The 27,065-nt window shown below is 37.6% G+C and overlaps 1 protein-coding gene across 6 annotated transcripts in view; it reads right to left on the reverse strand.

Annotated features, from left to right (window-relative positions):
• WDPCP (WD repeat containing planar cell polarity effector) overlaps window positions 1–27,065 on the reverse strand; it is a 493,313-nt gene that overhangs the window by 307,742 nt on the left and 158,506 nt on the right. For all 6 annotated transcript variants that reach the window (XR_004443968.1, XM_033239210.1, XM_033239211.1 and 3 more), the window contains exon 9: window positions 24,071–24,262. Coding sequence is in view for 5 of the 6 variants with exons in the window: in XM_033239210.1 (XP_033095101.1) it covers window positions 24,071–24,262 (192 nt within the window). In the remaining variant the exon portion in view is untranslated. The remainder of the gene's footprint in view (window positions 1–24,070; window positions 24,263–27,065) is intronic.

A 27,065-nucleotide genomic window follows, 5' to 3' on the forward strand; every position in this document is an offset into this window, starting at 1 on the left:
ATATTCAGCATGCCAAAAATGCCGTATTTGGGGGTAGCACTTTCCACATACCATTATACCCTAATAGCAGAAACAAAGGCAATAATAATAAAAGCATATAGATATCCTAAACACTACGAAATAAAATAAAGCAAAGTACAGGGAATAGGGAGTGGCAGGAGTGGGGCTCAGGGTGTGATACAGAGAGATCAAGAAAGACCTCTCTGATAAAGGTGACCTGAAAGAGACGTGAGCCATGCAGCCATGTGGGAAAGGAGAGCTTCAAGCAGAGGAAACAAGCCCTGAGGTGGAATCTCTATTGGCCAGATCAAGGAGACTAATACAGCTAGAGAAGGAGAAGTAAGGAAGAAAGTCATGGGAAATGGGAATTGAGGCACAGGGAGGATATTGTGTGGTAGCTTGTAGGCCACTAGGGACTTTGACTTTTTCTCTAAATAAGATGAGAAGCTGTACGTTTTGAACAAAGGAGGGACATGATCTGCTTTGCAAATTCCAATATTATCTCCTACGGTCTCCCCTCCGGGACTCCTACTCCAAGTTCAAACTAAAACCTGTCCCAATTTTCCCTGCTATATAACTTCATTCATGTCTTTTGCCTGAATTCCACAATCTTCACCTACACACTCTGTTTGTCCTACCAACCATACTTAACTAACCATACTTACATATATGCTACACCAAAAGTATCCTCGTTTCTTGGATTCCTTCTAGCTTGATGGCATCTTTAAAAAAAAAAAATCTGTCTTATATATTTTATACTTTTTTGTACCTGCGTAGCAGCTAGCCAAAAACTGGGCTGGTAGGAAGTTTCTTAAACTATGAATTAAAAGAAAATTGTAATGCTGGTTGGAATACAATACTTCCAGAAAGCTTAAAGATTTGCAAAGAAAGCCTTAGGGCAGATGATTGAGAGGCCAGGTGATGTTGAGTAGAGCCTGTACTCACAAAGGGGCAGCCTAAAAGAAGGGGCCCAAACAGATGGCGGTCTTGGACTTGAACAAGTTATGTTCATGATCCAGAAAAAAGGGTCCTAGGCCTCCTTGTTTCCAGTTTGTGTGAAGTTCTCTAATAGGCTCTGTAATTTCACCAAGAAAAAAGGTAAAAAGTGGAGGTGGATGGGAGGCAGGTCTAGAGTGCAGCTCCAGACAGAGCAGTGTGTGGAGGCTCGCACTGTGAATTTTAGCACAGATAGACTGCAAGAACAAACCAGTAATCCCAAGAAGAGCCATAGACTCTCTGAAGGAAGCAGACTGTTCCTGCAGGACCCAGGAGACACCCCAAATACTGTGAGTGCCCCAGCTGCGGAAGTGGGAAAGGGAGAGCCTCCTCTCCTGAACACACCCGCCAAATGGAGAAACTGAAGGTTTGCAGGAGAGGTTTCTGACCTTAACTGGAGCTGAGACAATTTAGAGAGCAGAGCAAAATACAGGGGTAGTGGAAACAGCAGAAAGGCCCTGGGAGCTCACTGTGTCCCCAAGCAGACCATTCCTACCTGGCACCACAGGGATCCATTGAGGCGGTGGCCAGAAGAAAGGGGGGTAAAACTCCACAGGGAGAAGGAAATCTGTAGCTGGACTGTGTAACAATTTGAATGGGACAAGAAGCTTCCTGGACAGAACTTGGGGGAGGGTGCAAATCCAGGATGCAAACTCCACGGGCAAGGGAAAGGCACAAGCCCTTTTCTTTCGCAGCTAGGAGGCAGGTAGCCTAGGGCAAGTTTTCAAGCCCTGCTCGCCCACTGCCTGGACACAGACTTGGGACTGTTGTGTGGGGCACAGTGAGAGTGAGACGGGCCCTTTGGTTTGTGTGGGTACTGGGTAAGGCCTGTGATTGCCCGGTCTCCCCCACTTCCCTGACAACCTGTATGACTCAGCAGAAGCAGTCATAATCCTAGGTACACAAATCCAGTGACCTGGGAATCTTACCCCCATCCCCCACAGCAGCCACAGCAACACCCACCCAAGGAGAGTCTGAGCTCAGACACACCTAGCCCTGCTCCCACCTGATGGTCCATCCCTACCCACCCTGGTAGTGGAAGACAAAGGGCATATAATCTTGGGAGTTCTAGGGCCCTGCTCACCGCCAGTCCCTCTCTATACTACCACAGCTGATGCTCTCTGGAAAGCGCCACCTCCCCGCAGGAGGCCAATGACCACAAAAATAAAGCATTAAACCACCAAAGCTAAGAACTCTCACAAAGTCCACTGCATCCCCCATCACCTCCACCAGAACAGGCACTGGTATTCACAGCTGAGAGACCCACAGATAGTTCACATCATAGGACTCTATGCAGACAACCCCCAGTACCAGACTGGAGCCAGGTAGACTTCCTGGGTGGCTAGACCCAGAAGAGAGACAACAATCACTGCAGTGTGGCTCACAGGAAGCCACATCCATAGGAAAAGGGGAAGAGTTCTACATCAAGAGAACACCCAGAGGGACAAAAGAATCTGAACAACAGGCTTCAACCCTAGACCTTCCCTCTGACAGAGCCTACCTAAATGAGAAGAAACCAGAAAACGAACTCTGATAACAGGACAAAACAAGGCTCTTTAATACCCCCAAAAGATCACACTAGTTCACCAGCAATGGATCCAAACCAAGAAGAAATCCCCGATTTACCTGAAAAAGAATTCAGGAAGTTAGTTATTCAGCTAATCAGGGAGGGACCAGAGAAAGGTGAATCCCAATGCAAGGAAATATAAAAAATGATAGAAGTGAAAGCAGAAATACTCCAGGAAATAGATAGCTTAAAGAAAAAAAAACAATGAAAAATTCAGGAAACATTGGAAACACTGACAGAAATGCCGAATGCTCTGGAAAGTCTCAGCAATAGCATTGAACAAGTAGACGAAAGAAATTCAGAGCTCGAAGACAAGGTCTTCCAACAAAGAGAAAGAAAAAAGAATAAGAAAATATGAACAAAGCCTCCAAGAAGTCTGGGATCGTGTTAAACGACCAAACCTAAGAATAATTGGTGTTCCTGAAGAAGAAGAGAATTCGAAAAGTTTGGAAAACATAATTGGGGGAATAATCAAGGAAAACTTCCCCAGTCTTGCTAGAGACCTAGACATTCAAATACAAGAAGCACAGAAAACACCTTGGAAATTCATCGCAAAAAGATCATTGCCTGGGCACATTGTCATCAGGTTATCCAAAGTTAAGAAAAAGGAAAGAATTTTAAGAGCTGTGAGACAGAAGCACCAGGTAACCTAAAAAGGAAAACTTACCAGATTAACAGCAGATTTCTCAGCAGAAACCCTATAAGCTAGAAGGGACTGGGGTCCTATCTTCAGCCTCCTTGAACAAAACAATTATCAGTCAAGAATTTTGTATCCATTGAAACTAAGCATCATATACGAACGAAAGATACAGTGTTTTTCAGACTGCTTTCAAACAAATGCTTAAGAGAATTTGCCACTACCAAGCAACCACTACAAGAACTGCTAAAAGGAGCTCTACATCTTGAAACAAATCCTAGAAACACATCAAAACAGAACACCTTTAAACCATAAATGACACAGGACCTATAAAACAAAAATACAACTTATAAAGCAAAACAATAAGCAAAAAACCAAAAGTACACAGGCAACAAATAGCACTATGAATGCAAGGGCACCTCACATTTCAGTACTAACATTGACTGTAAACGGACTAAATGCTCCACTTAAAAGATACAGAACTACAAAATGGGTAAGAACTTACCTACCAACTACCTGCTGCCTTCAGGAGACTCACTTAACACATAAGGACTCACATAAACTTAAAGTAAAGGGTGGAAAAAGGCATTTCAAGCAAATGTACACCAAAAGCGAGTAGGGGTAGCTATTCTTATATTAAACAAAACAAACTTTAAAGCAACAGCAGTTAAAAAAGACAAAGAGGGACATTATATAAAGGTAAAAGGCCTTGTGCAACAGGAAAATATCACAATCCTAAACATATATGCACCTAACACTGGAGCTCTCAAATTTATAAAACAATTACTAACAGACCTAAGAAATGAGATAGATAGCAACACAATAATGGGAGGGACTTCAATACTCCACTGACAGCACTAGACAGGTCATCAAGACAGAAAGTCAACGAAGAAAAAATGGATTTAAACTATACCTTGGAACAAATGGACTTAACATACAGAACATTTCATCCAACAACCGCATAATACACATTCTATTCAACAGCACATGGAACCTTCTCCAAGGTAAACCATATGATAGTCCATAAAATTAACCTCAATAAATTGAAGAAAATTAAAATGGTATCAAACACTCTCTCAGACAAGGAATACTACACAGCCATAAAAAGGAATGAATTAACAGCATTTGCAGTGACCTGGATGAGACTGGAGACTATTATTCTAAGTGAAGCAACTCAGGAATGGAAAACCAAAAATCATATGTTCTCACTGATATGTGGGAACTAAGCTATAAAGATGCAAAGGCCTAAGAATGATACAAAGGACTTTGGGGACTTGGGGGAAAGAGTGGGAAGGGGGTAAGGGGTAAAAGACTATAAATATGGTGAAGTGTATACTGCTTGGGTGATGTGTGCACCAAAATCTCCCAAATCATCACTAAAGAACTTACTGATATAACCAAATATCACCTTTACCCCAATAAGTTACGGGAAAATAATAAAAAGGGGAGTAAGGCCATGGACTTATAGCCCCCCTTTCCCCAGCTGCCAATCCCAGATTACCCTTAAAAACCAGTGAAGGCTAGAGGATCACTTGCTGTCTTCTCAACTAACTGTCCACGTAATGATAGATGGGTAACACTCATTTAAGGGTGGAAAATGTCTTGCACAGCATAAAGATACCATAAAAGTTTGAGGATTAAAAAAGTACTTTAGTATAATCCCAGTGCTTAGTAACACCAAGGCGGGAGGATTACTTGAGCCCAAGGGTTTGAGACCCACCTGGGCAACTTAGCAAGACCTCGTCTCTACAAAAAAATTTAAAAAATTAGCCAGACATGGTGGCATGTGCCTATAATCCTAGTACTCAGGAGGCTGAGGTGGGAGGATCACTTGAGCACAGGAGTTTGAGGCTACAGTGAGCTAGTATCATGGCACTGCACTCCAGGCTGGGTGACAGAGCAAGACTGTCTATAACAAAACAAAGCAAAATACTTGAGTGTGCATGAGTTTCCATAAAGAGTAATCTCATCAATAATAGTAGTAAGCAAGACAATAGGACACTGTGTGACTTTTCATGCATTGTCTTATTTAATATTTTCAATACACCAAAGTTAGGTATTGTAATCTGCATTCTAAAGATAAGGAAAGTGAGGGTCAGAAAGATGGTATAAATTGCACCTGGTCCCCACTAATAAGTGATAGAGTTGCAGTTTGAATCCAGGTCTGTCTGACTCTAAAAAACAAGATCTCTGCAAGACATGCTGCATGTTGTCAAGCATAGGTAATTAGTAAGCTTACATGACTATATCAGTTTTTCCTTTATACAATCAGAAAGAGGAAATGGGAAACACAGGGCACTGGGAACCTTAATTGAGGTTGAGGGAGACCCACAGAAGAAAGAAGAGTGAGAAAAAGGTGAAGGACTGAGGAGAGGGCAAATGACAGTACAGCCTGTTAACTTTGGAGTGAAAAAGAAAAAAGCTGGTGCTTTTTGTCAAGTAGCTAATAATATAGGTAACTTTGCTCTGAATGGTTGAAAAAGTTTGGAAGGGGAAGTTCTTAATAAGCTGACTTCTCATAAAGATACTTCATTCTTTCATGATTGATTTGCACTAAAAATAAAGATAATGCTTTGTAAATGTAAATGAAAAAAATTTCTAAAATGAACCAAATAAAAACTAAATTATCTCCTCAAAACAAAAATTATACAAATACAAAACATTATTGCTAGTTTTGCATCTGTTTATATAGAAGATAAAAAGGAAAACCAAGTTTCTCCTATGCTGTTGCGTGGAACCTTTTCTTCCTTTTTTTCTTTCTTTTTTTTTTTATTTTGAGACAGAGTCTTGCTGTGTCGCCAGGCTGGAGTGCAGTGGTACAATCTCGATTCACTGCAACCTCCGCCTCCCGGGTTCAAGTGATTCTCCTGCCTCAGCCTCCCGAGCAGATGGGATTACAGGTGCACACCACCACACCCAGCTAATTTTTGTATTTTTAATAGAGACAGGTTTTTGCCATGTTGACCCAGCTGGTCTCGAACTCCCGACCTCAAGTGATCCACCTGCCTCGGCCTCCCAAAGTGCTGGGATTACAGGCACAAGCCACCACACTTGGCTGGAATCTTTTAAAGGTAGTAGAATGTCAAGAACAAACAGGGTCAAGTTCATATGACCCTTATAATGATATGACATTAGCATTAACACCCAAAATACTTTTTTTTTTGAGACGGAGTTTCACCGTCACCTAGGCTGGAGTGCAATGGTACAATCTCGGCTCACTGCAACCTCTGCCTCCCGGGTTCAAACGATTCTCATGTCTCAGCCTCCCAAGTAGCTGGGATTCCAGGCCCCTGCTACCACGTCCAGCTAATTTTTGTATTTTTAGTAGAGACGGATTTTCACCATGTTAGCCAGGCTGGTCTCGAACTCCTGACCTCGTGATCCAACCACCTTGGCCTCCCAAAGTGCTGGGATTACAGGTGTGGGCCACTGTGCCTGGCCCAAAATACTTTTATGTTTAAAGTAGTTTAAATACCTGGGTTCAGAATATAATTCTGAGTTGGACCTGACCCTCTCTAATAGCCACAGACAACACTGTACAGTTAAAAAGGCAAATAACAGGGCCTGATCCCTTGTTTTGACAATAGAGAATGCTGGGCTCTTGAGCAAGATCACCTCTTAGAACTGCAGTTTTCTCATCTGAAAATAAGGATTTATTCACTTGTGTTACAGGATTACTGCACAAATTAAAAATAATGTAACTAAATGCAGGGGACAGAGGAGCACTCAGTAAATAGCGGCTGTTATTGTAGTTTCTAATGAGAAAGCCCAGGATTATGTGGCAAGAATAGCAGAATGAAACAACAAAAATAATGAAAAACATGGACACTATATAAAATCCATATTTGGTTGTTTAGAATTTATGGCTGATGTTTATATAGTGCAAACTGTTTTAAACATAGTGAGGATGTCACCTGAAAGTCAATATTAAACTCATGTAATTGATTTATGAAATTTAACCCTGTAGTTGGCATATGGTAGTGGCTCAATAAACACTATTGGTGGAATACGTTTCAAATAAAATATACATTTCATATTTAATTTCATAATTTTAAATTACTTTTATTCATACCTACGTGATTTTTAAGGATAACCAATATTATTAGAATGAAACATTTCTGTTTCTATGTCTATGAAATAATGAAAATAATGTCTATGAAAATAATAAATTTGTATACTGCTATGATAAAAGTATCATGTACTATGATAAACAAGAAACAAGAATAAGCATGTAGAGACAACAAATCTGCACAGGGAAATGTTTATAAGTAATTTGATTCACACGGCACAGACCCTTACTGCAGAAGTTTAAGTCGATCAAGAAGAGTGAAACAACATTAAATGTTATATTAATATTTTTAATTGAAAGAAAAAGTAGATTGGAATTTCAATTAGAATTTTGAAGTAAGACATTTTGTATTTAAAAAGTAGGGAGAAATGGACAATCATTAATAAAAATGGGCTCAGATAAAATAAGGCAATCAGTAGAAGAAAATTTCATTCAGTTCTTCTAGGAAAATGCTAATGTGATAGACCAAGATGATGAAGTGCAAATACCTGCATTTTAGCAGCTTTAAAGTTATTAGAGTGTACTCTGTTGACTAAAGAACTATATAAAGACAAAAATATGTTAATGTATTTTCTACCTATAAGATGTTCTGTTCGCAGATCCGTGCAAATAAGAAGGTGCAAACACCAAATAGAATTATGTAGTTATTGAAAATACCTAGAAAAAAAACAGACTTTTAAAAATCCAAACTTGTCCATACTAAGACATCTCTCATCCTATATTCATGCAGCTGGTTTCTCTCCCAAAATCAGCTTAGGTTGAATTACTAGTCAAGAGATGACCAAGTCCAAGATATGATGCTAAGAAAAAAGAACAAAATATATGGCATGTAATGAAGGGAGAAATGTTAAATGACAATGCCCTGAAGAAAAGTACAAAGGAGACAGAAGAATCCAAAAAGACAGGATAGTGGTTAGTGACATTAGTGTAATCTATCAAGATTAATTTGAAGTCTACTCCCATCTTCCATGAGGCATGCTTATTGTTATCAACAAACTTCATGATCAAGAATTTCTTCACTTACTGGGTTCTTGGTCTTAATCCTGTCTTCAGGTACTTCCTAGACGTGGTGAATTCTGAAATCTAATAACTAAAGATTCTTAAAATACATGTCAGAGATTTCAGGAACTGGTCATTAGAATTCAAAAGGGAATGCCTGTGATAACAAACAGGATAAAAGTTCTAACAAAGGCATGGTGAAAAGGCAAACAATGAGAAGGGGAAAAACAGTACAGATAATTAGGGGATGAAGAAAAAACTTTTATGAGGTGAAAAGTCTGATGAAAGTCTAAAAATCTAAAGAAAAATATCTCTGCTTTAATTCTAAGGCAATAGGGTAGTACAAAGAAGAAAAGCACAGAAACACAGGCAGTATGTTAGCTAAACCACAGGCTATGCAGTGTTAAAAATGGCCAGGGAGGGAAGACTGTTACAGAAGAAATGGATGGCCAATGTCCAGTGTATTGTTTTTCTTGTTCTTTTTGCTTTTAAAGAAAACTGTGTGGTAAAGAAAGAAATGATAAGAACTGAAAAATTCCAACTAAGAAAGAGTAGAAAAGATAAAGAGTCCCTAAAAGTCCTGGGATTTCCCAGTTTCAAAGATGAACAAGGTAGTAGTTTATTCGTTAGTGTATCTTTTGTTTTTTTGTTTTTGTTTTTTGAGATGGAGTCTCACTCTGTCATCCAGGCTGGGGTGCAGTGGTGCAATCTTGGCTCACTGCAACCTCCACCTCCCAGGTTCAAGCAATTCTCTGTCTCAGCCTCCTGAGTAGCTGGGATTACAGGAACCTGCCAGCATGCCCGGCTAATTTTTGTATTTTTAGTAGAGATGGGGTTTCACCATCTTGGCCAGGCTGGTCTTGAACTCCTGACCTCGTGATCCACCCGCCTTGGCCTCCCAAAGTGCTGGGATTACAGGCTTGAGCCACTGCGCCCAGCCCCTTTAGTGTATCTTAAAGTGATTGTTTTAGCCAGCTATCAATCAGTCATACATTGTCTTATTTAAGGTTGAAACCTGCTGAAAAATACCTCACTGAAATGATTCATTTTAATTTTTAAAAAGCTACATTTGAAAAATGTAGATAGAATTGATCCAAATGCCATCAAAGATGGAAGAAAAATAATCAGTCAATATGATTAATGCCAATCTCTGCAAGATATTTAAAATCACAAAAACACAAACAGCAGAAAAACAATAGTCAGAGATAGGCTTAAGATCCTCATGTTTCATGTTTCAGGTATGGAACATATCTATTATAATCCTTTTAAGGTCACCCGATACATAAATCAGGAAAAAAATTACTTAGAGTGGCCTTTTCTGGAACTGAAAACTTTCACCGGTAAGCGCCATCAAGTAACCTAGATGTTTCATTTTCCTGTAGGTAAACATTTAATGTTTCAATTATTTTTTGCTATTACAATCATTTACAATATTATGCAGCAACCAAAAGTTCTTAGCTTATCAGCAGAATTTTTTTCTGAAATCTTTACTTCCCTCCTTACTTTGTAGAAATCTTTAGAAACAGGAGATCAAAGGCACACTTTATTTTTACTTTTTAAAAATGTACACTTTATTTTTACTTTTTTACCATGACGGATTCAAAAAACACACAAAATTAGAATAATATGATAAATGTGAAAACCAGTTTCATGAAATACTATCCTTTTGCTTCATTTCTTTTAAAGAAATAAATATTGGCCAGGTGCGGTGGCTCACACCTGTAATCCCAACACTTTGGGAGGCCAAGATGGGCGGATCACCTGAGGTCAGGAGTTCGAGACCAGCCTGACCAACATAGAGACACCCTGTCTTTACTAAAACAAACAAACAAAAAACAACAAAAACAGAAAAATTAGCCGGCTCTGGTGGCACATGCCTGCAATCCCAGCTATTCAGGAGGCTGAGGCAGTAGAATCGCTTAAACCCAGGAGGCGGAGGTTGTGGTGAGCCAACATGGCACCATTGCATTCCAGCCTGGGCAACAGGAGTGAAACTCCATCTCAAAAAAAAAAAAAAGAAAGAAAGAATGTCATAGATAAATTTAAGGCCTGCCAAATCCCATTCCCTTGCCTCCTTCCCCAGATGCAACACTATTATGAATTTGATATTTAATCCTATGTATACTACTACTTCATCATCAATCAAGAACAATGTGTTATAGCATTATCCTGAATGTTTTAAAATTTTATGCAAATGTTACTGTATTTTGTCATACTGTAATTTCTTTTTGCTCAACTTATTCTTTTCAGATTTCATATGATCACATAGCCCTAGTTCAGTCATTTAAACTCCGTAGAGCATTCCACCCTCTGAATTCACCACAAGATGTTTTCATTTTCCTGTTGGTAGACATTTAAGTTGTTTCTAATGTATTTTTACTATTACAATGATGCTATGAACACTATTGTACATGCCTCTTTGTGCACATGGGCCAGTTTTTCTTAGTGTAGGATACTCACCTTCAATTATATTACCTATTGCTAAATTGCTCGCCTTAGAGTTTACTAATTTACTCTACAATAATAGTGAATGAGACTTCCCTATTGCTCTACATCTTTACTTATTCAAATTATCAATTAAAAACAAAATAATAGCAATTGTTTTCAAATGGATGCCCCTCTTATTTGTAATAGTTTTCAATGAAATCTGTCATCTGTATACAGGATAAATATATAAATGTCTTACAAGCATAAAAAGAAAAGTTTAGAAAAACATACATATTTACTAGTAAGTAAAAGCATTTCTTTATGCATATTTTTGGGTATGTGAAAGTTACAAATTATGTTTATGTTAATAAAATCCTCCAATCCACAGAACTACTTGTTATAACAGTCAACACAATATATTAAAAACTTTATTTCATTTTAAAAACAGGCAAATAGATCAATGGGACAGAATAGAAAGACCAGAAATAGACCCACACAAATATAATCAACTGATATTTGACAAAGTAGCAAAGGCAATTCAATGGAGAAAGGATAGTCTTTTAAAGAAATAGTGCTGGAACAACTGGACATCTACATGCAAAAATGTGAATCTAAACACAGGCCTTAAGCTTTCACAAAAAGTTGGTTCAAACTAAAGGTGTTCATCATTATCATGAACATGGCATCTGTAATCCTGGAGAGCTGTCACGGGGAGTACCACAGATTTTTAATTTCTGTAAGTCCCCACATAAAACAGACAGTTAAACTAAAGGGCAAAACCCAAAACCCACGGACAACTAGATGAAGATTAAAAGAAAGAGAACATTATATGTAGTGGTAGTATTAACATGATTATCCTGAGACTGTTAAGTGTGTACTGTGAGTCAAAGTAAGTGAGAAATTATAGGACATTCTTATTCATCCTGTGTCCCTACAAACTAGGACTTTTGATACAGAAAGAAGGAGATATAAATGTAATACAGAAGAGGTTAAACTAAAAACTCTGTAGTCCTGAATCTGAGTTGTAAGTATTGGCATGGACTCATTACGAATATGTATATATATAAAATCTCCAACTCTTTCTACTGAAGAAACATAGAAACAACGATCAACCCAAAAACAACAGCCTAATATCCCTAACACCCTGACTTGGGCGTAAAATACCATTTTCCATTAAAAAGGAAACCACATTATCTTGGAGAAATGACTAATTCCAGGTGTGGGGCAGAAAATATACAAGATAAACAAGGAATATACTGTCATACCAGATAGAAAGAAGCTACTCAAGACTGCTGAGGCCCTACAAAAAGAACAGTCAACCTGAAGAGCCTCCCACTGGCCTAAGATGGGACAATCTGAGCTTCCAAAGGATAACAGTTATAATTTAGGACCCCATGAAATCAAATCTATTAAAATTCATGAATTAATAATGCTACTTTAAAAACAAATGCTAACAGGGCACATTCAGAGAGTACTAGCGAATCAATTCATTATCTCAAAAACTGGTAAACAGAAAATAACCAGACATTTGTTCTGTTTATCCTATATAAGTACAACCATTGGGAAACATATAGGAGTTGAGTAGAAGTGTGTCTTTATAAAAGTATCCCAAGTAATCAATGAAAAATAAATAATATAATTACAATATTACCATTTTGCAACCCTAATGAATTAATGGATCTAGGCATTGAACATCGAATAGCTGCTAACATCAAAAAAGAGAAAGAACTGAGAAAATATGAAATTATGTGCCTCCTGACGAAAAACACACTATCTCATATAGTCTTGCCAAAACTGACTACTAACTTGAGGAATTTTCAAATAACAGAGAAACATTGAACCAAACATGAATATGCAAGCAACAAAATCCAGACTGTGGGACACTACAGTTTCAACACACAAATTTTACAGAAAAAGAAAGGATGGATGGGGGACTTGTACATTAAAAGAGATTTAAGATATACATTAAAATGTCTTAAATGGCTAATACTAAACTATGGTTTCTGGGGATGCACACTCGGTGATAAAAGCTATATGGGTATACAAAAAAGTGACAAAAAGTCATGATAGTAGTTACTTTGGGGGACAGGGAAGAGGTTAAGATCACAACAGAGCACATAGAGGTACTTCTGGGTGCCTGCACTGTTCTATTTCCTCGCTTGGATGGTGGTTTCAGGAGTGTTTCCTTTGTAATAGCTCATTAAACTATGCATTTATTTTGTGTGGTTTTACGTGTGCTTTATTTTTATAATAAAGAGGTTTCTTTAAAAATTGCCATCCCTAAAGCAGAATATCTTTGTCACTGGTTGAAAGCTAACACAGTATATGCATTTTGGGGGAAGATAGGCGTCTTAAGTATTTTGTCTTTTCAATTGGATGCATTTAAAATGCCTTTGGAATGCCTACTGTATCAAATTACATTAATAGTTGGTTACATTATTACTTTCCCATCAGTTACTGCTCCTGAAAATCCTCGGAAAAATAGTTTTTTCTCCTTATGGGAAAATTGTTTCCATGATGTTATGTTTTACCATATTTAAAATATGTTTATGACAACATATTTTAAGGTTTAATAGCTCTGCTTATACATTTTTGGTTAATTTGGTAAACAAATTCAAGGACCTGTTCTGAGTAAGAGATCATGAAATTACCAACATACTCAGAAAGCATTATCAAGTCTATACATCTGAAAAGTTAAAGGACTTGCTTAGATACTAAAGTAAGGGCAGAATAGATTGTCATCACATGATTGATACTGGTTCACATTACTGATAAAAGTTGGTTCAAGCTAAAGGTATTTGTTGACAAATGAATTATGTGACAAAGCAAATGAATACAATGCTAGTTCTAGGAGGATGGTAATAACTTTCCAAAAAGAAATATTAAAAGTATGTGGAGATTAATGAGGGACAAGATGGCCAACTAGACACAGCCAGGACGTACCTCTGCCACTAAGAGAGACCAAAATATTGAGTAAGCCAAGGTACTTGGAACAGATCTTCAGAGAAAAAACACTGACATTCAATAGAGAGGGATACAGACACGAAGCTAAAGATGGAGGAAGCTAGGAACCCTGCATGGGATTGCTGAGCACCAGGACTAGATCCTGGCCCTGAACATCTCCTCAGGAAAGGGTGTGTGAAGTGATGGCAGGGGAACGGCTCTCTTGCCGCTTACCTCTGGGATCCTAGCTACAAGAGATCCCACAACCCCCATACACCTTTGAATTGGCAGGGGTATCTGCCCAGAGTGTAAGCAGAGACAGAGATTCAGCCAGCATGGAGCCCAGGGAGGCGCGCAGTGTATGTGGGGGTGCAGGGGTCGGGGGGGCGTGTGTCTAAGTGGGGCAGCTGCAGCAAAATGTGGTCATAGGTTCTCCATTTTCCTCCAAGTAGTCCTATTCCCAATTGACCACTGAGCCAGGAGAGAAGAGGACTGTCTTTCTCATAGCACTGAGGCATGACTGTTCTTCACACCCTCTCTGTCCACCAGCCCCTCCCAAAGCCCCTGCTTGGCCACTCTTGCAAGAGTGTGTACATAGCACAGCTTCCACTGCCCAGCCTGAGTGTTTTGCTGGTGGCCTTAGAGCACTTTGACTGCCCCAGCAGGGCCGGCACCCAAACCAGGGGCCAGAGAGCAAAGCTGCAGGCCCAGTCCCAATCCCCCAGGGTTACAGCACACAGATCAGGGGAGCCAAGCTGAGATCTGTGGCCAGCATGTAAGCGGGGGAAGAGTTCCCACTTTCAGAACACTCAGAAGAATGAAACATGGGTATTCGTGGGCTGGTGGGGGCCTGGGGCATGCCTCCCTCCACAGGATTATCTGGGAAGGGTATAGCCTGCCAGCCACAGCCCCTATCTAAGAAAGTCTGAGGCCTAGAACACCTAACAAAGGTATTGAGCGCGGTGGGAGTGATCAGAGGGGGATCCCCTAAGGCCCGGGAATGGATCTGGAGAGAGGGTTATCTTTCCCCCTACACCACAGAGAGATGCTGCGAATGTGCTGAAACACAGGAGCCACGTGGCTAAGAACTTATCTGCCAGTCATTACTCTTAAGCGCCATCTACTGGATTGCAGCCTAAATTACAACACCAAAAATACTCTTCCAGTATGCATAGCTTGTGAAACCGAGGACAAGAATCTAGCCACAAATGAAGATCCTGTGCAGACGCTTGGCCTTCTGAAAGTATCCAGAAACAAAGCCTATTGACTATACTCAACTTGGACCACAGTTAAAAGCTCAAGGGAAACAAATTATAAAACAAAAAGCCCCGTTCAACGACAGCAAATCCAAAAACACAAAAGAATACCAGCCCACTCAGATGAGAAAGGATCCGCATAAGAACTTTGGTGATTCAAAAGTCTGAGTGTCCCCTTACCTCCAAACAAGTGCACTAGCTCCCTAGCAATGGTTCTTTACCAGATTGAAGCGACAGAAATGGCAGACATAGAATTCAGAATCTGGGTGGCAATGAAGCTCATCAAGATTCAGCAGAAAGCTGAAACCCAACAGAACGCAGTGAATCCAGTAAAATGATTCAAGAGTAGAAAGATGAAATAGCCATTTTAAAAAACAACCAAACTCAACTTCTGAAACTGAAAAATTCACTACAAGAATTTCAAAATACAGTTGGAAGCATTAACAACATAATAGACTAAACTAGGAAAGGAATCTCAGAACTCAAAGACCAGTTCTTCAAATCAACTCAGTAAGACAACAATTTTTTAAAGAATTTTTAAAAATGAGTAAAACCTCTGCAAAATATGGGATTACGTAAAGAAACCAAACCTATGACTCACTGGCATTTCTGAAAGGGAAGAAGAGAGAGTAAGCAACTTGGAAAACATATTTAAGAATACAGTCCAAGAAAACATTCCCAATCTTCCTAGAGAGACTGATATGCAAATTCAAGAAATACAGAGAACCCATGCAAGATACTATAAAAGACAACCATTCCCAAGGCACATACTCTTCAGATTGCCCAAAGTCAACCTCAAGAAAAAATCTTAAAGGGAGCTACACAGAAGGGTCAGGTCACTTACAAAGGGAACTACATCAGGCTAGCAGCAGACCTCTCAGCAGAAACTTAAAAGGCAAAAAAGGTGGCCGGACACGGTGGCTCATGCCTGTAATCTCAGCACTCTTGGGAGGCCAAGGCAGGCGGATCATGAGGTCAGGGGTTCGAGACTAGCCTGGCCAATATGATGAAACCCCGTTTCTACTAAAAAATACAAAAAATAGCTGGGCATGGTGGTGCACACCTGTAGTCCCAGCTACTCAGGAGGCTGAGGCAGGGGAATCACTTGAACCCGGAGGCGGAGGTTGCAGTGAGCCGAGATCACACCACTGCCCTCCAACCTGGGTGACAGAGTGAGACTCTGTCTCAAAAAAAAGGAGGGGGGCACCTATTTTCAGTATCTTTAAAGAAAAGAAATTCCAACAAAGAATTTCATATCTTGCCAAACTAAGCTTCATAAGTGAAGAAGAAATAAAATCCTTTTCAAACAGGCAATGCTAAAGGAATTCATTACCAGTACACCAGTCTTACAAGTGGTCCTTAAGAGAGTGCTAAACCTGGAAACAAAAGAACAATACCTGCTACCACAAAAACACAAGTAAGCACATAGCCCACAAATACTATAAAGCAACTACACATCAAAAGCAACTACACATCATCTACAAAACAACCAGCTAGTAGCACAATGACAGCATCAAAATCTCACATATCAGTATTAACTCTGAATGTAAATGGTCCTGACATCCCACTTAAAAGTCATGGAGTTGCAAGTTGAATAAGACAAGGTCCAAGTGTCTATTGTCTTTAAGAGAGCCAATTCACATTTAACAACATCCAGAAGCTCAAACTGAGGGATGCAGAAAGATCTATCATGCAGATAGAAATCAAAAAAGAGCGGGGGCCACTATTCTCATCATCAGATAAAACAGACTTTAACAATAGTCGAGGATAAAGAAGGGTATTACATAATAAAAAAAGATTCAATTCAACAAGAAGATCTAACTATCCTAAATATATATGCACCCAACACTGGAGCACCGACATTCATAAAACAAGTTCTTCTTGACCTATGTGAAAGACTTAGCCACACAATAATAGAGAGAGACTTCAACAACCCACTGATAGCATGTGACAGATCATCAAGGCAGAAAACTGAAAATGAAGTTCTGGACTAAATTGCGACACTTGACCAATTGGACCTGATAGACACGTAAGAGAATACTCCACCCAATAACCACAGAATATACATTCTTCTCATCTGCACAAGGGACACACTCAAAAACTGACAACCTCCTTGGCCATAGAGCAAGTCTCAATAAATTTAAAAACATCAAAATCATACCAACTGTACTATTGGACGACATTGCAATAAAAATAGAAATCAATACCAAAAGTTCTCCCAAAACCACAAAATTACATGGAAATTAAACAACTTATTCCTGAATGACTGTTGAGTAAACAATGAAATTAAGGCAGAAATTTTAAAATTCTTAAAATTAATGAAAACAGAGACAAGACATACAAAATCTCTGGGTGAAAGGAGTGTTAAGAGGAAAATTTACCACAGTAAATGCCTACATCAAGAAGTTAGAAAGCTCTCAAATTAACAATCTAACATTGCACCTAGAGGAACTAGGAAAAAAATAACAAATGAACCCCAAAGGTAGCAGTAGAAAAGAAATAGCCAAAATCAGAGAACCAAACAAAATTGAAACACAAAAATCCATACAAAAGATCAATGAGACCAAAAGTTGTTTTCTGAGAGAATAAACAAGATTAATAGAGTGCTAGCTAGATTAACAAAGACAGAAAGAAGATCCAAATAAGCACAATCAGAAATGACGAAGATGACATTACAACTGATTCCACAGGAATGCAAAAGATCCTTAGAGACTATTATGAACATCACCATGCACAAAACTTAGAAAATCTATAGGAAATAGATACATTCCTGGAAACACACAACCCCCACCCCCGCCAAGATTGAACCGGGAAGAAAGCGAAAACCTGAACAGACCAATAATGAATTCCGAAATTGAATCAGTAATAAAAATCCTACCAACCAAAAAGAGCCCTGGACCAGATGGATTCACAGCCGAATTCTACCAGACGTAAAAAGAAGAACTGCTACCAATCCTACTGAAACTATTCAAAAAAAAAAAAATCGAGGAGGAGGGACTCCTCCCTAACTCATTCCATGAAGCCAGCATCATCCCGATACCAAAATCTGGCAGAGACACAACAAAAAAAGAAAACTTCAGGCCAATATCCCTAATGAACATAGATGTAAAAATCTTCAACAAAACCCTAGCAAACCAAATCCAGCAGCACATCAAAAAGTTAATTCACCACAATCAAGTAGGTTTTATCCATGGGATGCAAGGTTGGTTCAACATACACAAATCAATAAATGTGATTTATCACATAAATAGAACTAAAGACAAAAACCACACGATTATATCAATAGATGCAGAAAAGGCTTCCGGTAAAATCCAACATCCTTTAACAACCCCCAACAAAATAGGTGTCGAAGGAACATACGTCAACATAATAAAAGCCATCTATTTCAAACCCACAGCCAACATCATACTGAATGAGCGAAAGTTGGGAGCATTCTCCATGAAAACTGGGACAAGACAAGGATGCCCACTCTCACCATTCCTATTCAATATAGTACTGGAAGTCCTTGCCAGGGTAATCATGCAAGATTTTTCTACACCAATAATGTCCAAATCAAGAATGCAATCCCATTCACAATAGCCACAAAAAGAATAAAATGCCTAGGAAGACAGCTAACTAGGGAGGTAAAAGATATCTGCAATAAGAACTACAAAATACTGTTGAAAGAAATCAGAGACAACACAAATAAATGGAAAAACATTCCATGCTCAGAAATTGGAAGAATCATTCTTGTTAAAATGGCCATAATTCCCAAAGCAACGTAGAGATGGAACAGAATAGAGAACCCAGAAAAAAAGTCACACACCTACAACCATCTTGATCTTCAACAAACTTGAAAAAAATAAGCAATGGGGAAAATACTCTCTATTCAATAAATAGTGTTAGGATAGCTGGCTATTCATGTGCAGAAGAATGAAACTGGAACCCTACCTATCAGCATAAATAAAAATTAATTCATGATTAAATTAAATTAAACAAAAATTAATTCATTTAAAAACTTAAATGTAAGACCTCAAACTATAAATATACGACAAGGAAACCTAGGAAAATACCCTTCTCAATATCAGTCTTAGCAAAGAATTTATGGTAAAGTCCTCAAAAGCAAATGCAAGAAAAACACAAATTAAGTGGGGCCTAATTAAACTAAAGAGCTTCTACACAGCAAGAGAAACTATAAAAAGAGTAAACAGACAACCTACAGAATGAGAGAAAATATTTGTAAACTGTGCATCCAACAAAGGTCTAATACATACTATCTATAAGGAACATAAACAAATCAAAAAGCAAAAAACCACCTCTATAAAAAGTAGGCATAGGAGATGAATTTCTCAAAAGACATACAAATCACCAATAAACATATGAAAGAATGCTCATAATCACTAATCATCAGAGAAATGGAAATCAAAACCAAAATGAGATACCATCTAACACCAGTTAGAATGGCTTTCATTAAAAAGTCAAAAAATACCAGAAATTGGTGACGCTGCAGAAAAAAGGGGATACTTACACACTGTTGGTGGGTATGTAAATTAGTCCAGCCACTGTGGAGTGCAGTCTGGAAATTTCTCAAAGAACTAAGAGCTGAACTACCATTCGACCCAGCCATCCTATTACTGGGTATACACCGAAAAGAAACTAAATCATTCTACCAAAAGGACATATGCACCTGTAAATTCATTGCAGTGCTATTCACAATAGCAAAATCATGGAATCCACCCAGGTGCCCATCGAATGGTGGACTGTCTAAAGAAAATGTGATACACACACACACACACACACACACACACACACACACACACACACCATGAAATACAATGCAGCCATAAAAAAGAACGAAAGTCTGTCCTTTGCAGCAACAGGGATACAGCTGGAGGCCATTATCCTAAGTGAATTAATGCAGGGACAGAAAAGTAAATACAACAGTTCTCACTTATAAGTGGGAGCTAAACACTGGTTATACACGGACATAAAGAGGGGAACAATACACAGTGGGGACTAATAGAGCAGGGAGAGAGGGAGGAGAACAAGGACTAAAAACTACCTACTGGGTACTATGCTCAGTACCTGGGTGATGGTTTCAATCATACCCCAAACCACAGCCACCTGCACTATACCTTTGTAACAAGCCTGCACAAGTACCTCCCAATTCTAAAATAAGTTGAAAAATAAAACAAAAAGAGTATGTGGAAATTCAAATGAAAACAACTACCATGTTATATGTGATAATCTACATATAGAACATTAAGATATATTAATATTTTAAATGAATTTACTGATAAAATTTTTTTCTGTACTATTTACTGTATATTTTTCAAAAGAAGTTTTTCTTAAACTACGTAATTCTCTCTGTTGTGTTCTTCTAATTAAGATACGGACTGTTGGGCTGGGCACAGTGGCTCACACCTGTAATCCCAGCACTTTGGGAGGCCGAGGCAGGCAGATCACGAGGTCAAGAGATCGAGACCATCCTGGCCAACATGTTGAAACCCTGCCTCTACTAAAAATACAAAAATTAGCTGGGCGTGGTGGTGCATGCCTGTAGTCTCAGCTACTTGGGAGGCTGAGGCAGGATAATCACTTGAACCTGGGAGGCAGAGATTGCAGCGAGCCAAGATCTTGAGATCCAGCCTGGAGACAAAGCGAGACTCATCTTAAAAAAAAAAAAAAAAAAGATATGGACTGTTGCTTAGAGTTCTGTGGTGTGAAATTAGACCAGCAGTTTTTTAATATCCATAAAATAATTTTAAAATGTTTCTCCTCTGAAAGTCACATAATTCAGTCACAGAGAGTGTATTTCTGTGTTTCCTTTGTTTGTTTTGTTTTGTTTTGTTTTTAGCTGCTTGGTAAGCCAATTTTCTACTTAGAATCTACTGTTAAAACTCTCATTTGGTTCAGTATATGGGCTTTATCCTTTTCATGGTCTGTTATGTAAAAAAGATGGCTTAGAAACATTTTTTAAGTTTGCTGTTTAGCAGTGTTTCTCAACTTGGATGCACATGAGAATCGCCTAGCGAACCCATAAAAGATACTGATACTCCCTCCCCTCCAGAGATTCTGATGTAACTGGTCTGGGTGGGCCTCTTTTAAAAGCCCCGTAGGTGATTTTAATGTGTTGTCAAAGCTAGAAACTACTGCTCGAGGATCCTGCCATTGTCCAAATAAAAGCTATTATCTTTTCTGATTGAACCTAGATGATAAATGCTTTTTAAAAATTCTATAGTTCAATAGATCCAATGATTAAATTTCTTCTCTACAAGGCTGCTAATTTTTTAGTTTGAATTTTAGGATTTAAGAGCATATTCTATTTTTATTCTGATGATTAGTCCAAGAAGTCCCTTGGCTGCTACTGAAAAAAAAAAATTAAAGGAATATGCCTGAATACTACTTTAATAAACTGGTACTTTCGGTTCCTGATATTCTAAAAAAAATTCTCTACTTCATATTTAAAGATTATGGCTTCACACACACAGAAGAAAAACAATTAGTGCCCTAGACATTTCTTCTACAAGATTATACTTTTTGCATAATGAATTTCACATGAAGCTCTAAAAAAGAAATCTTTACAAATTTTACCAGTAGATAGAATAACTGAAAGGGCCAATTCCTAAAACAAAAGCTCTTGACAAAAAATGAATTATATATCTTAATAAGATCAAAAGGGAGGAAATTATACAATCAGTGGTGAATAAAGAATCATGTACAAATTTGCATACAACTTTATGAAAAAATATTCAAATACATAAAATGAATAATTTTCTAGAAACACCAATTATGGAAACAAAAGGAAAAAAACCCTTTAAAAATGGAATCAATAACAAAAAAAATCTACCCTCCTTGAAAGATATCACACCCAGGAAGTTTTACAGGTAAGTTTTACCAAACTTTCAAGTATCAATTCCTTTTGATACTGTTACAGAGACGAGAAAAGGAAAAAGCTAGCCAGATTGTTCCACAGAGCTAGTAAAACTTTGATATCAACTCTAGAAAGGTTAGATAATAAAGGATAATAAAAAAAGTAAAACTGTGTGCCAAGCTCATATTGAAGCACATTGGGAAGCCTCTTCAATTTTCCCTACTTAACATCTAAGTAGAATCGATCACCACTTTTCATTGGGTCCCACTATAGCTTACACATACTCTACCCACAGCACCATTAACACTTTAATGCACTTATACATTTTCATATTTGTCTCTTACTGGCAGACACTAAGATCCTTGAAGGCAGGGACAGTTTCTTATTCATATCCCCTAGTATGAAATACAGTGCTTACCCCATGGTCATGTTCAGTAATTGCTAAATGATATGGCTATTTCAAGTAGAAATACCATTAATGTGCACATGCAGAGGTAGGAAATAATGAGTCAGCAAGTAAATTCATTTGACTAAGACATGGAAGGAAACAACACTGGAAAGGCAGGCCAAGCTCAATCAGGGTAGGTTTTTTTAGTACTGAGGCTGAGTTTGGTTTTAGCATCTACAGAAGAATTTTGGGCAGGCAATGTCTAAATCAGATCTGTGCTTCAGGATCCATAGAAGCACTTTTTAGAGCTGTAAAAGACCTAGAGGTGACCTATCTGAATTAAATCTATTGTTTTAAAAGTAAGAAAACTAAAGTCAGACAGGGTAGGTGATCTACTCAGCCACAGAACACAGAATTAGCTAGAAGCAGGCAGAAGTTTAGAGGCAGTAAACTTGATTAAGGTGACATAGTTAGTATATGGTGCAACCAACAGGCAACCCCAAGTTTGTTCAACTCCAAAGTCCATGATCTAGATGACACCAGGCAATGAGGTATGTAGACTATGTATATCCTTTTAGGACAGTCCTAATTTCATATAAGGACTCATTTCAAAGAAAAGTAATTTGTAAAATATATAACTAAAAGCTAATTTAATTATTTTTACTTTTATTGTAAGACACCCATTTAATTGAATTCTAATTATCTTAATTACATTAAGTCATTTTAACAAAGTCTTTTACTCAATGAACTTCTGAACTCAAGATCAAGAAAATACTGATCATGAACAGGAAGTGAGTAGGAATAGAGCACTTATTTAGCCTCATAAAATCCACACCTTTATCACTACAAGTGATTTTAGTCACTGTAACAGAATTAGAAAAGTTCTAGAAAAAGGAAACTAAAAAATCTATAGGTGATTAAGAGGAATTTTACAGAAGACATATATACATACATACATATATATTACACATCAAATTTTAGGACTCTTCGGTCTTAAAAAGACAGCCTGAAAGTTTATAAAACCAGGAGAGGTAGGTAGGGATAGAGAAAACTTAAACTTACTCATCTTATCTCAAATGCTGACTCTGGGAAATACTCCCTAAAAGTCTAAAAGATAATTGATTTAGAGGCAAATACAGGAACATACTATTTTACCTACATAAGAAGAGTGGGGGAGAGGGAGCTTGTTTTTTTACAGTTATAATACAACAAAAACAGAGAATTTTGTAACCAAAGTACTAGTACAAACTGAAAATACACATAGGTTCACATATATGAATGAATGATCAAACCATTATCATGAATTGATAGAGGATACTGTCCTCACCTTATAATCTATAGCTCTCCTTACATATCCTTGCCCCAAATGTGGTCTGGCACGACAGGGACTTACACAGTATAGACATTTAACTAATGTTTGTTAACTGACAGAGGTTTGAAGAGAGTAAGTGGTAATAAAAGCTTTCACAGGCATGATATCATGAGTAAACAGTAACAATAGAACTAATAATGATAATAACAAGAGTCATAATAGTGAACAGTGAATCAGGGCTTACTATATATTGATATTGCTCTAAATGCATGTATTAACTCATTTATCATCACTAACCATATTTTTCAAATAATGAAACTATAGCACATACAAATTAGTAACTTGGTCAAGGACAGGAAGTTACATAGTGGCAGAGCTAGCATTTGAACCTGGAAGCCTAGATTCTTAATTACTATACTATTCTAGCCAGCCCTCGAATTGTCTGGGTATCTTCTAGATACGATACTTTTTAGGATCTCATTTCATATGTAATTTCCTTTTTTGAATATTTGAAAAAACAAATTATAGGTAAAAAATAATTCACATTTATTTCAGAATAGAAAATCTAATAATCCTATTTTATTTACACTTTATTACAATGTACATATTTGTTTTAGATTTACCTCTAGTCTTCCTTGAGCATAACCCAGGAGGAGTAGATTGGCTCTGTCCTTCTCAGAAGAAATGGGGGCCCAAGGCCAAGCATCATCATTGACCAGTGGCCACCAGCAAACAACTCTGTCATGAACACAGTTGATAGCTAGATGTCGCTCTGTTGTCTTGTTTATTGGGCCAGGTATTTCATAATAGAAAATCTAATGATTAAAAAAAAAAAAGCATACATGAAACATTTCTTTAAAAGATGCAAAATCCTCAAGTATTACAAAAATTAAAGCATCTGGAAATGTAGTTACATGCAAGTAAATATGCATGTTAAACATGTGCTTAAGAAGGTGTCAGAATTTACCAAATTCTTCTGACACATATATAAAAAAGACATATGTTCAAAATTCTCCCCATTTTTAGCAAAGGAAGGAAAAGAAGAAATGTGAGTTAGGAAGGAATTGAATGTAGCAATTTCAATCAATACCAAAATGTACAGTCATGGTTGCTTGACAGCATCGACCTACACATAAGATTTAGGACCAGCTGTATAAAATGACAAGTTCAGTACTGCTGACCAAGAGTGTCTCACTACTGTTTAAGACATAATATGTTAACAATGACTGACAACAAAAAAAGGAAAAACAACTTGAGGCAAATATCTCTTTAAAGAATATATGCGACGTATACACATATATTCTGCATAAAAGGGATAAGCCATAGCATCATGCATAAAAGTTTATGCAGCTTCTGAGAATTATGCTTCTCTTTCTTAGGCAGGATTTGTATAATTTATTATTCAAACTATGTTATTTTGGAACATGGTTATTTGAAAACATAAGCACGGCACCATCTGTGTGACACATGCCAAGGAAATATAGATTGCACCGTATTTCTGCTTAAGGAATTAATGGAAGGTTGATAGCTTGGAAGAAAAAAAAAAAACTATCTTGCCATTGCTGGTCAGCAATAATCGAACCACTTTCTGGGGATTAAGCGCATGGCTAAGCCTACTGGACCAGACACTAGCAAAGGGCAGGGGGTCTTCTTATCAGAGAAATGCTTCTGGAGCCAGTCTCACTACATGACAGATTGCTTTCATATTCCTGTCTGCAAGGCAACAAAGGATGGCAGTAATGCGATAATGCCAGAGTGCAATGGGTGTTAAGAACCCGTTGCATTTATGTATTGTATTTAGTAAATAATCAGGCTCATCCAAATTGTGATCTCACCACTCAACCAAGGCCATTAAAACCAAGGTTAATGCTTTAATAATCCTCTGCTATTTTTTTTCAAGATGGTCAAAAGGAACCCTTTTCTATTTGCATGGCCATAATATTATTGACCTCTTCATCCTCTGAATGCACATCAAAAGGAACCGAAATCAAAGTAATTACCAGTGTTGTTCTCTCATGGTAAACATTTAACTCCTCGCAGTGTCCCTTCACTGTTAAATAAATTGAATCGGATTTTTCAGATGTAGACAGGAAAACTTGTTAAAGGTCAATAGTTTAAGGATGTTTACCCTGCAATTTTCTTTGCCAAAATTATGTCAATCTGAAAGAATTAAACTATGGTACAGCTGTAAAGAAAAGCAAAAGTACAATACTCTATACCACTTCCTTGTTTTAAAATCCAAATGGGCAATGACAGACAACACAGATGTACTTTATGCTATTAAGTATAATTTCTTATATTTAAGCTCTCAATATCATTGTTTTAAGTCTTCTTATTTGAGAGAAATACCACAATGAAATTGCTAAGTACTTAAAAATACATATACATTATTTTGACATCTGATTTGCCGCATAAGTATGTTACCTATGAATTTCTAGATGACGAAATTGAGTTACAATGAGTGACTGACATTTTCAGTTGTCACATAATGCAAATCACTTACGTTATGAAATGTTAGGAAATTTCATGTTTCCTATGAGTTTAATATTATCAGTACTCTGTCACGATGACCAAGAGGGAATGTAAAATAAACAAATTTCTTAAAATATCCTTCCAATGGACAAATAGCAGATTTGACTAAATATTAAAAATATACTTTTAAAATATTAAACCAGGAAATGAAATTAATGAGCTTTCCAAAGGGAAACAGATTACTTCTCTAATGTATAGAAATGACATGGAGTGCCAGTGTTCCTATTTTCCTAAATCCAAAGGCATATTCAAATAAGCAAGTAAGTAATTCCCTTACTTAAGGTTTAAGGACCCAAATGCTAGATCTGTTTTCCACATCTTTTCATAAGAAAATATGACATCTTTACACTTTCTCTCTGTTCTCAGGTAGCTACTACTCTTCAGTTGAGAAGATTTTATCAAGCTATCACACCTAAGATAAAGAAACTAGTCATCCAAAATTTTATATACAGTTACTTTAAATGGTTTGAGTTAATGCACACTAGTGCATTTTAAAGACCAATCGATTTTAGTAAGTAAACAGTATTTCAAGTAAATCTGGAGTTAGCCGTTCTAGAACTAACATCCTTTTAAGAATGCTAATACTATTTTTGTTTTGGCTAACCACATATAATAAGTAGCACTAATTGCCAGTTTTTAAAAATCTATATTAAGGTTTTACAGAAGTTTCACAAAGCTGGCAAACAAAACTAGATGGTAGTTTATTACCACAATGAAAAACTCATTTATTTTATTCTACATTAAAAATCTTTTTTTCAGAATAAATGTTTCTACTAAATAAAACTAAATCCTCCCACACTACCACCATCTCATTCATAAGTAATAATCCCAAAAGGCAAAGGGTTAGGTTAAATACTAGTTTGCCAAAAACACACACACATCTCAAGCTACAGAGCTAGCTTCTCAAACTCTTTGCTCTTGCTGTAGATGCTCCAGGTATGGCATAAGTGTGCATCTTTTTTAAGGAAGCTGTGTATCAGCTCTGTTCCCAGTGAACAGTGAACTGTCTCAAATCCACATCACAGAGGTTGGATCAATCTTGCAAACACAAGTCACTGCTGAAAAGAGGCCTTGAACTGAAACAGC

Source organism: Trachypithecus francoisi, unplaced genomic scaffold, assembly GCF_009764315.1.
Source record: "Trachypithecus francoisi isolate TF-2019V2 unplaced genomic scaffold, Tfra_2.0 Lachesis_group17, whole genome shotgun sequence".
In the NCBI taxonomy this organism is placed as follows: Eukaryota; Metazoa; Chordata; class Mammalia; order Primates; family Cercopithecidae; genus Trachypithecus; species Trachypithecus francoisi.